The sequence below is a fragment of the Denticeps clupeoides genome, chromosome 5, assembly GCF_900700375.1.
Source record: "Denticeps clupeoides chromosome 5, fDenClu1.1, whole genome shotgun sequence".
In the NCBI taxonomy this organism is placed as follows: Eukaryota; Metazoa; Chordata; class Actinopteri; order Clupeiformes; family Denticipitidae; genus Denticeps; species Denticeps clupeoides.
The window spans coordinates 25,206,182-25,221,085 of NC_041711.1; the positions used below are offsets into that span (position 1 = coordinate 25,206,182).

Sequence of the window (14,904 nt, forward strand, 5' to 3'; positions counted from 1 at the left end):
GATTGCAGCTTCCTCTCTTCTCACGGCCTTCCTCTACCTCTCCAGGGTCTGCTGGTCAGCGAGTGGGTGTGGACCCAGAGGTGATGTCATACCCAGGCCAGAATGTTACCCTGCGCTGTCAGTTCAACAATCAAGGGAACACAGAACTAACGCAGGTAGGCTACAGAGCATACTTGGTCACATGACCTTTATTGTCCCAATAATGGATGTTTATAGAACTGGTATCTTGATGTTGCAGAACATGCTTTATATATTAAATTATAGTTTTATTTATGTATGTGTTCTATGTTGTGTTTTGTAGGTTTCATGGATCCTGGAACCCACAGTGGGTGAGAGGATCAACATTGCAGTTTACCACCCAAAGTTTGGAGCCAGTTACCCAGATTCACCAGTCAGCGGCCGTGTGAAATTCATCAGTCCGTCCTTGGAGAGCCCCTCCATCGTCCTCTTAAACCTAAGAATGAAGGACGAAGGCCGATACATCTGTGAATATGCCACGTACCCCACTGGCAACGAGCAGGGCATCACCAACCTCGTCATGCTGGGTCAGTGAAGAGTGTCTATACATGCCTCTAAGCAGTCTAGATCTTTTTTTTGTGTGATTGTCAGTGGATATGGTGGCACTGAGGGCAGTATTAATCTTGAACTCCATGTCAGGTCATGCAAGTGAAGGTGTACCTCCTCCACTTAATGTTCCAACACGGGGAAGGTGCCTTTGAGGAAAATCTGCCCAGAGACTCAGGTTTCTTTGAGTTTCTCTTGGATACCTATGCCAGCAGCTGCATAGCAGCTGGAGATACTGCAGCCCTCATCCTTTCATTTGGTGTTTCCAGTTCTTTGGCAGTCCTCTGTAGGTGTGTGTACATGTGTGATCCTGAAGTTTGCGTCCTTGCTGGCAGGTTAATAAGGTAGCCCCCCCATACGGCTTAATAGGAATTTTTTTTTGGTGGTATTGTCAGATCAGTTGTGTTCATGTTAATGGATTGAAACCACGGCACTAACCTTGGCTAGGCCCTGGAGTCTTTTTCTCTCAGCTTTCTATTGATTGGGCTAATTGTCATGCTCAGTGAGAACTGCGGTCTTGTCTCTCTGCATGCCCAGCTTTGATGGCTTGTTCTGATGGGAACGTGATCACAATGTCAGCACTCCACTCACATGCTGGAACAAGAAACATGCTTTTTTCTCCCAACATCGCTTTATCTTATTTTCTTTTTATCATCCAGTCTTAATGAGTGAATTAGCACAGAGTATCGAAAGTTTCTGCCATGGAACAGTCTCCATATTCTTTCTAGAGAGGACCTTTTTCAGAAATGAAAAAAAAAAAAAAAAAGTAAAATAATATATTAAAATATGTATTACATTATATATGCACTCCTACATAAAAGCATGAATTGTGAGCAGTACAAAACAAAAATTCTGATTCAGGTTCCTAAAATGTGAGTGAATGCAAATCCACTGCTATGTTGACATTTTATTTATATGTCTTGCAGCAAAGCCCAGAAACTCAGCCTCTGCAGTCACAGTGGTAGCTGGGGACCAGCCGGTCGTCGTGGCCAGTTGTGAGTCGGCCAGCGGTCGCCCCGCTGCCAAGATCACCTGGGTGACATCCCTCAAAGGCGAGGTCAACACTGTTTCCCAGCAGGAGTCGAATAACACGGTCACCATGAGGAGTGAATACAAGCTGCTCCCCAGCGAGGCCGACAACGGGAAAGAAATCAGCTGCGAGGTGGAGCACCGCACTCAGGACCGATCCGAGAGCTTCCCGATGAAGATCGAAGTCCAGTGTAAGCACCCAGTCGGCTATTATTCTGAAGACTCCGCCCCTTTGATGCTTTACCAAACGGCACCACTGCAAAATTCTCTTATAAAGAGAGCAAGAGCACAAAACCTCCCTAGTTCTTTCAGCTGAATGATTAAAAATAACTGCAGTAAAAAGAGATCATTAAACTGCTTCTTGGCTTATTTCTATCAGTGAGGGACCTGTCACTCTGTCCTTACATGGTTGATATTTCCCACAGACCCTCCCAAGGTGACCATTCTTGGCTATGATAACAACTGGTACGTAGGCCGCACCAATGCCAAGCTGGTATGCCAGGCGCAGGGAAACCCCAATCCCAAGACGGTCGCATGGAGAACGTGAGTACCGTGGAAATCCTACCGCAGATCTGCCATCTGTGCTGGGCTTTGGAGGAAATGTCATTGACTCAGTGGGCTGCCGTTTCAGTAGAATGTGACGTTCTCCTACTAGAGCAATTTTTAGCAGATTGATACTAACGTGTGACTCAGGGTTACCTGTGCAGTGCCAATACAGTCAGTGCAGATGGGCAGTAGTATGGGCAGAGTCACCAAGGAACCCAGTGATTCATTGTCATCAGCTTGTTCCATTTAGATGCTCTGCTGAAGGACACAGTTAAAGGCCTCATGTAATCTGTGCTATTTTCACCATATTGGTCAATCAAATTAAAGCAGGGATGTAATTTGAATTATAAAAATATATTCATGCTGACATTAAAAAAAGAAAAAGAAGAGTTACTGGATGAAAATTCCTATATAAGCAGGGCACGAGTTTTTAATCAAAATAAATAAAACCAATATTATGGCCTTATCCATGTCTTTCCTGTGCTTAATGTTATTAAACTGTCCCACAGGGTGTCAGGCCTTATGCCTAATACAGTGCTGATTGAAGAGAACAAGCTAACTGTGCAGAAGGTAGACGACTCGGTCAACACCACGTTCGTCTGTGAGGTGGTGAACACGCTGGGCGCCGGGAGGGACCAGGTGACTGTATATGTCAGGGGTGAGTTTCTACTAAAATGGAATATGCTCTGCACCAGAGGCCATCTCACTCACTCACCCCTCACTCCTACTGATTCAAACCCCTCACTCCTAGAAATTCAAACAATTTCTCATGGTTAGTGTCATTGGGCTAGAAAGTAATCCCTGTAGTAATCGTTGTAATCCCTGTGGGATTCCACACTCCTGCTCTTCATGACATTATTACTGTACAGTTCTGACTTCCTGTTTTTGATTTATCAGGTTCTGTATAGTGCATAGTTTTTTTTTCCTCCCCCACTTTCACTTTTTGAGTTGACTGTAATTAGCCACTACAGTAAAGAGTGCTTTTGTAGATGGTAAAATACGTGCATTGACATCATTAGTGGTTGTGTGATGCTTGTGGACCGTGATGGTTGTGGAGCGTGATGTTCTTTCCAATAGCTTGTTTCTTGCACCTTCAGTACCATTTTAGTATCAAGTCGGTCCCCTTCATACAAAATGTATCCCCACTGCACTTTGTCCAGCAGTCGATTTGTGCTGACATGAGGGAACAGCACTGCAGTAATGGGGGGGAAGGTGCATTTCTCTGGTGGCGTGAGGTTTTAAAAGCTGCCCCTTCGTCTCCTCACGTTCCTTCCCTCCCACCTTCCCTATGCGGCTCACCTCCCAATGACACCTCTATTCCCTGTTTTTGGGATGGGTCGGTCCCCAGCATGAGGTGGGAAAGAGAAGCCAAATCGGTTTTAAAGAGCAGGGAGGGGACCAAAGTCTAGCGAACATCCCTCTGGACTGCATGCGCCACTCAATTGCTCTCGCTTGAACTCGAAAGGAGGAGGGGTGCTGATTTGATGGTGCAGATGAACGTGGATGGCATTTAAAATCCCCCTGGGAAGCTGTGACACCATATTCTACCACCCCCGCCCGATCCTCCATTTTTCCTCCTTTTTAACTTTTGCTTTTAAACTTCTGTTCTTTTCTCATTCCCATTTTCAGTCTTTCAGTGCCTCACTTCTCTGACTTTCCCCCGCTACCTTTTCCCCCCTCGTGGGTCGAGCAGTTAGAAGCTCCACCCCCGCCGGCTGTGAAGCATCTCTCCTGTGATCAGTTGGGCTGTGCTGCTCCAGCTCTTGGCCTTGTCATCTCTCCCTCCTCTTATCTGTGAAGAAGAGGAAATAAAAAGGCGCTTGCAGGAGTGTGAATGCAGATGAAGAGGCTTGCATTTAGTTGTGTGATATTTATCTGGGCCGCTGCTGTCTGCTGCGACGCTTAAGGCGAGCTGACAGGCGTGAAATGGCCGCCACCTGGCCACAAGCATGCGGGTCAAGCCCATGGCTGTTCCAGAGATGACTCGAGCCAGCATAAACCCCGCTGCCCATGTTTCATGCATGTAGGGAGAGTGTGCATCTGTTCATGGGGTTTATTTTGGAGGATTTCTCCAAAGTTGCGTGTTGGATTGGATCAGTAATGACTGCTTCACTAGTTCACCTATCAGAATCATTTAATAAAAAACATTCTGCATGTTTGATTTGGTAGCAGATGTGCACCCTGGGTGACTATATAAAAGAGACGTGTTTGTGATTTCTGCTGAAGGCACCGTGAGCAAGTTTTATTTCAGGGACAAAGAGAGGGGAGAGGATCGTGCGCTCAGTGTGGCCTGATTTGGGCGGTATTTTGCTAAAAGTGGATGAAAAGTATGTTCAGTAATCATGGAAGGTTTGTGTAAAAATTTGGGCTGAAACAATCAGCGGTCTGGCAACACTGCATGGCACATTTGATATGTTGACTGGCACTGGTTTAAATAGCCCAGAATGAGGAAGTAGCATGCGTGAGAGCTGTCAGTCGTCACCCTGGGCTACTGCCATTTTAAACAATGTTTATAAAAAAAAAAAAAAAAGATATAAAATTGGTTGTTTCTGTTCTTCAACATGCAGATAACTAGCAAGCAGCACTTTCTTGCTTTTATCTCTTAAATGTATTTATTTATTTATGTGTCCTTAGGATGCCTTTGAAAATAGGGCTCTATACTTATTTTTTGTATTTGTTTCACATATGCATCTTTACTTGTCTCAAATTGATTGTCAAGGGTTAGCTTTCAATTAATCACAATTCATTAATTATATGTAACAATTTATCACAATTAATTCAATGTATTATACAAAATACAAGAGGATTTGAGCAATTTTCTTTTACTTTTCCTCCCATAAGTTTTATGTAAATTGGTGATAAATTCACAGTCGCTGTACATCTTAAAATCAAGTATTTTGTACAGTTGTGTGTGATGCGTGGACCCACAGGCTAAAAATCATGTGTCCATATATATCGCATATGCTTGCACATCTGCATGTGCACATATGGTGGGTGGGTGGGTGTGTGCTTGAGCGTATTTGTGTGTCCACGTTTGCATGTGTTTTGCGGCATGTGTGCGTCTCCCGGGGTGCAGAGAGCACACTGGAACAGTAATACCTCCCGCAGCCATGTCTCGTCCTCCCACCTCCCCACCTACTGCTCCTTTTATAGGTTGCTTAGTCACCCACAGATCTACATACTTTGCATTTCTTTCTCCTCTCTCTCTCCCTCCCCCTCTACTCTCCGGCTCTGTAGGGTCCATCTTTATTTCATATGTTTCCATTTCCTCAAGATCTGTCATGTTGTTGATCTTTAGCCCCTCTCAACTCTTAAATAGAAGAGCTATTAATCCCTGCTGCGCTGCTCCGCCCACTTCTCCCCCCTGAGAGTCGGCTCCTCTTCCATCCTCGCTCCACTCGATGCTTTCACCAAGAACCTCCCATCACCTCGCTCCTTAAAACAACCAACCAACCAACCAAATGATCATACATTTAATGACTCTTCTTCCCCTGCTACCCATGCAAATAGACACAACAACCAACTTCACCCCCTCAAAAATAAAATCAAAACGCCCCGAGCAGAATCCAGGCCTCACTGGATCCAGCTAATTACTGGAGCGCTGGAAACCTCCCTGTTCATTTCAGGTCAACGGCATTTGCTGCTTGCGCTGTCTCTTTGCCTCCCTTTACCTCCCTCTTAAGTACGTGTTTCTGTGTGTAGCATGTGAATCATGCTGCCCTCAGCCGCTCCCGACACGGTGCGGTGTGATATAGATACTCGTTCCCTGCGCAGCTCTCTAATTACCTCCGTGGTTTATAAGAATGTCGAGCTGCCGCGCTTATGTTTATTGGTGTTTTTATGATCGGTTTTATGGGGTTTTTATGTTGTAATCTACCCAAAGCATTTCATGGATGCCACACATCAGTGTTATCTGTATGTTCAGACAGTGAGGGGGAGGTGTGTGTACTTACCTTAGCAGGAACTGAGTCTAGTTCGTGACTAGCCACAGCGTCTGGTGGTTTTTCATGTGACATGGAATGCGGCCTGGTTGGAAGAGGGTTTGTTTACCACTGGCTTGCCTGACATGGTTTTATTAAACGCGACAGCCATAGGCCCACACGGAGCCTCAGCAGCAGAGGGATAGCGAGGCAGGCTGGAATGGGGGGGTGTATGAGTTTACGAAGAGCGGCACAGAGTCTGATGCGGGGCTGACGGGTCTGGCACAGCACACAAGTTCCTGTTTCACCACCGAGAACAAGGAAGTAAAGGACATTCCTGTCAGGTCCCCCTGGTTGCAGGAGCAAAACTGGTGCTGTATTTGATCTGTGCCCAGTCTAGGATATAAAGCATTGTCCTGACAGGTGTGTGTGTGTGTATGTGTGTGTGTGTGTGTGTGCACGCATACTAGCTGGCAGGAACAGAGTTGAAGGTAAACAAGGCCAGAGCCACTGGCTCTGACAGACTGAGACATAATCTCATTCCCTACACACACTCCTGCTGCTCAGAGCAGGCTTGTGACCACATTTTGTGTGTGTGCGTGTGTGTGTGTGTGTGTGTGTGTGTGTATGGGTGGGTGGGACTACACCTGCTCACCAGGGAAGTGCTACGGTTACGCCTTAAAGCGGAGTTTGAGGGGAATTGGTTTGCGATCGGACGGGTGGGGATGCTGGACACTCAGGACTCGTGTTTTTCTGCATTCTTTTAGCGCCTCTTGATCCCATGTGGTTGTGGAGCATGAATGTAGTGTGGTTGTTACACACACACACACACACACACACACACACAACCTGTGTTCCCAATACACTAGTTTAGCAATGAGCAGTTTCAAACAGATTTTGATAACAGAGATGAAATGGTATCATGTTTTATCAGTGTTACATAGTCGACTTGTGTGTAACAGTTGTGTGTGTGTTTATTAATAGAGATGTGGTGAAAGTGGGAAGGTGTAGGGACAAGGGGGCAGTGTTTACTGCAGCATCGAGGAGGAGAGGAGTGGATTTTCTGTCGCTGTGTAATTGGTGTGCGGTGGGTGGATGGTGGCGCTCAGGGATCGGGCTTCGCGGGCCTGATTTAGCCGTCACTCCACACTCCCAGCAGCCCTTTCCATCTGAGCCAATCGGGGGCCTGGAACAGACACAGAGGCCCAGTTTCTACTGCTGTGTGTGTGTCTGTCGCTCAATCAGACATTGTTGTGGGTTCCCTGTGATTTGCATACACACATGGCCAAAGGGACACAAACACATGCTGGTGGAGTTCACACATGTATTTGTGTGTTTTATCTGTTGCAGAAAATGCACCATCACACACCCACCCACACACCCACAATCACACTGACGCACACTTTTCAAGGCTTGTAAAAGAGTGAAAGTGAAGGGAGCACAATCTGTCCAGTGTTGTACATTTTTGGCTGAGGGGAAGACTTGTCTCACTCTGTCTTTCTCACCCACATATCCCTCCCACCCTTTATCACTTTTCAACTTTCCTTCATCCAAGTGCTAATCTGCCATGTTGCATGCATGGTGCCCACCTGTTTTACCTTCTGGGGAATAAACCCAGCCCTTTCATATTTTTTTTTAGAAATAATGATGATAATATGGTTATAATATGTAAAATAATATGGTTAAATAAATGTTATGAATGGATTATAAATGTGTAACAAGGCTTCTGTCCCTGAACCTTCCCCATACCTGAATATATAATCACTATATATGATATATATATATATATATATATATATATATATATATATATATGATAATCACAATCAAATATTCGGTCCCATGTATATTTAATGTTTATTTTTATTTATAAGCAAAATTCACCCACTTTCTATCCCGCCTGTGCCTCTTCACAGATGCTCCAGTAAACCCCTCCAATGCTGGGGTGGTAGCAGGAGTGGTCATTGGCTGCCTCCTAGCCCTCTTATTGGTTGGCATCCTTGTGGCAGTGCTGATCACCCGCAGCCGGCGGCAACAGCAGCAGGGATACCGGGGTAACCAGAAGAACCATGGGGATGGAGCCTTTGACATAAAGTCTCGTCTCTTTGGGGCAGGCAAGAAAGGCAGCAAGAACGGCATGGGCAGCAATGGCGCCGGCAACAACAATGGGCCCATCATCTACACGTACCGGGATGGTATGACGGAAACGGCGCTGGCAGAGAAGTCCAATCACTGCATGCTGACCACCACACCCACTGCTCAGGACATACTGCTGAGCGGAGAGATGGACGAGGCCGAAAGGAGGAAGTTCGATGAGCTGGAGGAAGAAGATGAGCGATACGACCACTTTGGCACGGGCGGCCCCGTCCTTCAGATTCGACCCCATGATGAGGAAATGGGCGATGGCTACCTGGATGATGATATGGAGTCTCAGCGAGACGGCTCAGTGATCTCACGAACTGCCGTCTACGTGTAGGTGGAGAATGATGAGGTGTGTATAAATGGGAGGAGCCTAAAGAAAGAAAGGACACAAAAGATGACTGTCATTGGTTTGGATGTGATCCCCCTCCCCTTCAATGAAATGAAGACCAATTTTATTTTTTTGAAAGAAAGATTTTAACGTTTTTAACATCTCCTGTCCTGACAGAGGAAAGTGAAGGAATAGAAACTGAGAAATAGGCACAGTTGTACGATGAAGGCTGAATGAGCCATGTGGAAATCTGACTATGAAGTGGTGTTCAACCAAAAAAAATTTATCTTAATACAGAAATAAAAACAAGACAAGAGAAGGACAATCTAACTTCATGCTAATTTCCAGCATTTGTTGTCATGGAAATGGGATGTGGAAAAAAAACATAGACACTGTGGCAATGCAGCATCCCAACAACCAAAACTCTTGAAATGAAATCTTAACATGTTCTGCAATTTTTACCCAACAGAAGATCACCATGAACACAAAGCCGGCTGCGTTGATGCAGTAATACTAACAATGCTCTGAGCTTAGCTGTGGCTAAATGCTTCCTTATAGGCGCCTGCCTGTGTTCACTTTTGCCCATTAATTCTTCTACTTTTGCGGAACAGTTGTCAAGTTTCAACTTACTTACTTACTTACTTACTTCTTCTTCTTCTTAAAAGATGGAAGCCTTCTTCCACTTCCACACACCATGTGGCTTTAGTAACCGTGATTGCTGGCATTAACAGCTGCACCATTTCAGCTGCACTACGGGGAAATGAGAGGACCTTTTATGGTGGCGTAATTGTTTTTCTTCTCTCTTTCACTCACCCACCCCTCCATCAATTTATCTCTTTTATTTATGGACTCTCCGTCCCTTGGGGAGCATGGGGTTACAAGGACATCTGGTTTTAATGTGTTGGGGCATGTTGAGTGCAGTCTTTTAAATTTGGGGGCAACGCAGCCGGCAATACATTCTAGAATGATCATTACTGTGAAATGAGGAATGATATTGTGTATTTTGATATTGTTATTTTAAAGTGGGGGACATTATACGAAACCCCGGTCCCATGAACACCTTTTCACCAACTGCATAATTATTTACACAGCAGATTTGTCCAGACTCATTTGCATAAACCATGTATCTTGAGTTTTCACTTTATTTTTTCCTTCATATTAATTTTATAGTGTTATGTATATTTTAATAACTGCATTTGTAATCTTATGTTTACGCTGTGCATATCCTGGATAACATAAGATCTCATGCAACTTTTTACGTCTTAGTTTTTTTTGCCTCCTTTCTCAATAATGGGGCTAATGAGAAGGTTGAAAGGAATGGTCCAGTCATCTTCCTGAAGAGCTTCATTGCTTTAATGGGTCCCAAATGATTCACCTTCTATATGGCTATTTTGACTCTGAACTGAATCAGTCATTATGGACTTTAGACTGAATCATGATTCATCTGTGATTCACACGACTTAGGTTTCTATTATCTTATTGACTCCTGAACTGGACCATGAAGGGGAGAGTCAATGTGACCACGTGGGTCAAGGCTGTGCTCAGGTGACCCTGTGCTCAGGTGGCCCTGGTCAAACGCTGCTCTGCTGAAGGTGTATTGTAGCAGAGGCAGGCAGCAACTTTGGTGCAGAAAGTTGTTTTAAAACCAGGTCCTTGTTTTTTTTTATTTTTTATTATATAGCATTATCTCATGCATTAGCTTTTATGAACTATGATCTAGAATCTCACATTGGTGATTAGTAGGGTCCCCTAACCTTGAAGAAATTTAAAAACAAGATGCAATCGTGTATGTCAGTCCATTATATGAAGCACAGCTGTCTATATCATGAATATGATCTATATTTATACAGCACAGACACACAATATTATAGTCATGACTTTAACATATCACAATTCTCACACATTTGAGAGTGTTGCGTTGCCTCAGGACATTAATAACTGTGGCAAAAATATATATATATTTCCTTTTCTTATTCACAGATTTCCATGAATAGTGGAAAATGTCAGCTTTCAGGCTGACCGATCATCCAGAAGGAATGGGTGGCCTGTGTATGTAGTTTTATTTTTCATGATAAATATCCTGTGATTAAATGTCAATATGTAATTGTAAATAAGGGATTTTTTTTTTTTTTTTATATCGGCATCAGTATTGATACTGGAAGAATGAAGAGTGAGTGACTCAGCTTTGTCCGAATGTGTCTGCCGTAAAACAAATCGCTGAAACTGTTGTGATGCCTTCAGTGCCCAACACGCACCCCCTTTCCCCCCACCCCGCTAAAATATAAAAAATAACGCCAGGACAGCCAGCTTCAGTAAAAACTGGGCCAGGGGAGCAGTTATTTAACCCACCTTCCTCCGCTCACGGAAGCACAGAGGTGCACTTACGGGGTAGACGGGAGCATCTTGGGCAGGGTAGGAGCTCTCTATCAGTGTAGCCTGACTCAGCATGTTAAATGGAGTGACTCTTCGGGGGGTCACGGGTGGCATTTTTCATTGCCAGCTGTCAGCTGCCCGCCACGTCCCTTGGCGGCGAGTGTAGGCTGATTTAAACTAGGCGTTGCCGTCGTCCTGCTTGCGCACACGTACAGAGCGAACACCTTGACCCGCTCCGCGCACGCATAAATCCGAGCGCACACACACACACACACTCATACACACCACTGTTAAGGCATCAGCCACGAGATGGAGGGAGCGTCGTTCTCAGCGGAGGACACGGAAGGACAGCTTAATGTTCCTCCGGCACAGCTCCTTTCTCTAAAAGCCAGAGGCTCGGCCTTCAGTAGAGCGCAAACTAAGTGGCCATCTAGACCAAGGGCTCTAGCTTTGCTCCACCAAACGCTAAAAGGTTTCAGGCGTCTGTCCAACAGGTTCAGAACAGCCTGTCGAATCCAAGGAAAAAGCAGATCTCGACGAATTAAACCCTCTGCTCACTGACCATAGCTGGTTTGACTGGTTTTACATGAGCGAATACAACAGAAAAGAAAATCTCAGTACTTCTGAAGGACCCATCTCATCCACAGTTCTGCAGCGATCGCAACGCAGCGAAGCCTTAACGTTAGTCCAGAGCAAAGTCCTGCTACACGTTGTATATAGTACAAATGCACACAGTACCACGCAAAAGTGTTTGCCCCTGTCTGATTTTACTGCATTGTAGCATGTTTGTGATGGTAAATGTGTAAAACGCTCTTTTATCATTTACAGCCATTTTTATTCAACTCAAGGCCCAGAGCAATCGACTCTCGCCTCTGGGAAGCTGTAATTTGCCTTCTCATGTTCTGTTAAACCACTTTTATCTACAGTGCCTCCATTGCCAGATTCCTTCACAGGAACAAACACCTGAAGATCACAAAGACAAGGCAGGCTTCTGCGTTATTCAGTAAATAACTAGGGTAAAATGTGCAAAATATTCAGAAGGTCACAACAGGGGCAAATGCTTTTTTTCTTCATAGTACTGTAAATATATCAAGTGAAGGTTTAAAAAAAAGAGACTAATTTATGATGTCAGATGTTTGTGTATCTCTACAGCTGTACGCATGAAGGATTCACACTTCTTACTAAGGCCTGTTTTACAATTTTTTTTATTTTAATTTTTTTAAAAAGCCATCCTATGAGTGCATTATTATAATTTATAAATCGCAGTGCTTTATCAATGGCTACCTATGCTGTGACGTCTTATGTGCTTCTACTGTAAAATGTTGCACACCTCACGCCTCCTCCCCGCACAAGATGTACTCTATCAACTCTCTGTGTTGCTATTATTATTGTTGTTATTATTATGATTCTTATTTTGTCTCTTCAGATGTTTAGACTTGCGGGCACTGTTTTGTCTTTGTTTTGTTTGTATTTGGTTACTATTAAAGTCCTTTGAATTTATAAAACACAAATTTTCTTTGTCTTTAATTGTCAATCAAGTGAGGCTCAGGACCTACTTCCTGCGTCTTAAACAGATTATATGATACCAGTATACCAGCATTTTGGACAAGCTCTCCTCCCCTGCCCTATCTCTTGATCTAAATGGACTGTGACTCTGTGCTCGGGTTTTATTTCCGTGTGGTCGTGTAAGTTTGTCTTATTGCTGATAAAAGCGCTGTGTCCTGTCAGGATAACCCAGATAAGGCTGTCTGGGAATCTAATGGTGCAAAATGAGGCCATTTAAGATTGAGTGCCACACCTTTTAACACACACTCCTTGCTATGACTTATTTTTGTCCTCTACCACTGGATTTTTAAAGGAAATTAGTTTTTTGGGAGGGTGGTCTGATATTTTTGCAAATTTGTTTAGTTATTTTTCATGTCCTTTGGTTTGTATAAGGTTTCATATGGTATAAGGGTTCATGTTGTGTTTTTCAGAACAGTGCAACTAGAAATTAGAATTCTCATTTATTTTAATGTGATATCATTTGTAAACTTGCATTGGTTAGCACCACTCCTTACCCCATTTTTGTAATTGTTTTGGTGGATTAGTTTAATGGCTACAGATTGAAGTCTACCGATTTCTTAATGAAACTGAGATTAGATCAAGATTCTGTGGACCATTAAGGGATATTGAGCTGTGTTGAAGCCCTTCTTTTTTTTTTTTTTCTTTTTTTTTTTTATCTGAAATTAGACGTTTCCTTTTCATATTTTGCTGTATCCAATTTTTCATTGGAGAATGTTTGTTTTCAGCCCTTTCATGATTCTTTGCATACATACATATATAAAGATGGTATTGTTCTAAATTACAATTCCAATTACATTACAGCAGAAGCAGTTAATGCCAAACACAACATCCTAATACAGAAGTATTAGGACGTAGTGCAACCTCTGTCTCATGTGTACATTCACATTTCTGCTTGCATGAACTTCTGCACTTGCTGAGGAATGCAGATGTGCTGGTATTGTTATTAATCTCATTGATGGTGAGGTTGTGTAATCCGTCTGGAGAGCAGTGACCAGACCCGTTTGCAATCAGCAAGAGCTCTGCTCTCTCAGTGCTGCATTGTTTGCCGAAGTGATTAGATCAGAATCGTCTGCTGAAAAGTGAAGAGGCAGGAAGTGCCGTTAAAGACCATCTCTCTCGCTCTCACTCTCTCTTACTCACTTTGACTATTTATATGATTCTGAGAGAGTGTGATTTGCCTTAAAGGCATTTGTCTCAATGTGTTGACTCTTTGCACAAAATGTGACACTGCACATGTTAAAAATGACCCTTTTTGAATGCATCAATAAAAAAAAAAAACAGTTTTCTACCACAGGCTTTTTGGCCCAAATTTAAGTCAGATTTGTCGTGTTCTAGTCGACTGCTTTTCTGCTGCTGACATTTTTTCGATTCAGATGAGTTTTGCTCCTCTCTTTAGGAAGACTGCAGCCGTCAATGCACCGTCCATTGAGCCATCTGCTTCCTCTAATTGCTTGGAGTTGCAACCCGGCATGAGCACCAGATGCCTCTCTTGGACACTTGGCTGAATTTATGAATAGACCTTTTTCAGCAGCGCATAACTGCTGCTGCTTACCCTCCAGGACCCCTTCCAACTTGTCAGCGCGCACAGGCAGAGCTACACACCTCCCATCATGCTGTGTTTTTGTGGAATTGAATAGGCGATCGTGAGGAGCTTCTAAGGATGAGTAGCGATATGAAATCGTGCCATCCCTGTTATGCAGACTATCTGTTGTAATGAAACCTGTGGAATATTCTTAGAGCGTGTTCTCTTGACCAGAGCCCACCCACAGGCACGTTGGTGGGAGGCTCGTGTTTGGCAGTAATGTGGCCATTTTATGTCCTCCAATCCATATTGATGAAAAGGGACTGAATTAAACATGGTCAGGTGCTAACAAACATTGTTGCCTGTTGCATTAGCTTTTAGGCATTTTTTTTTTTTTTGCATGCAAGATTTTTCACTTATTTCTCAATTAAAGACATTGAATAAAATCATTATTATTATTTACATTTGAATCAAATCTGCAATTTTCATCAGATTCAATTAACTTAAGTTCATACCAACAATTAAATTGTATGATAATAACTGTTTAATAAGGGTTTAAAAGTCAAAAATCTGCAGCATTTGAGCTCATATCTATTCTTCTTGGTTGAGATATAGTTAAGCCGATTATCTAATCAGCAGCTCATCATGGTAAAGAAGGTGTTGACATTTAACATTTTCCCGCAGAGCTGGATGTCATCACTAGACTGTCTCTGATGGTCTATGATATCAATACACTACTGATGCATCAATGCACTATGGATTGTTGATTGAACTGTATATTTTTTATGTATAGCAATGCGCAGATATCGGATGCTGTCCGGTGTACTCAGATGAGTAGCCCCGGCTATTATCTGCGGATAGCACATTAATGGATGAATGATGCCAGTGCCATTCTCCTATTCAAGGCCTGCTGA

The 14,904-nt window shown here is 43.5% G+C and overlaps 1 protein-coding gene across 1 annotated transcript in view; it reads left to right on the forward strand.

Moving 5' to 3' along the window:
• si:ch73-22o12.1 (nectin-2) overlaps positions 1–12,407 on the forward strand; it is a 32,066-nt gene extending 19,659 nt beyond the window's left edge. The window contains exons 3-8 of the mRNA XM_028981794.1: positions 46–155; positions 302–545; positions 1,491–1,784; positions 2,019–2,136; positions 2,649–2,797; positions 7,976–12,407. Coding sequence (XP_028837627.1) covers positions 46–155; positions 302–545; positions 1,491–1,784; positions 2,019–2,136; positions 2,649–2,797; positions 7,976–8,535 — 1,475 coding nt within the window. The 3' untranslated portion in view covers positions 8,536–12,407. The remainder of the gene's footprint in view (positions 1–45; positions 156–301; positions 546–1,490; positions 1,785–2,018; positions 2,137–2,648; positions 2,798–7,975) is intronic.
• Positions 12,408–14,904: the final 2,497 nt, after the last annotated feature.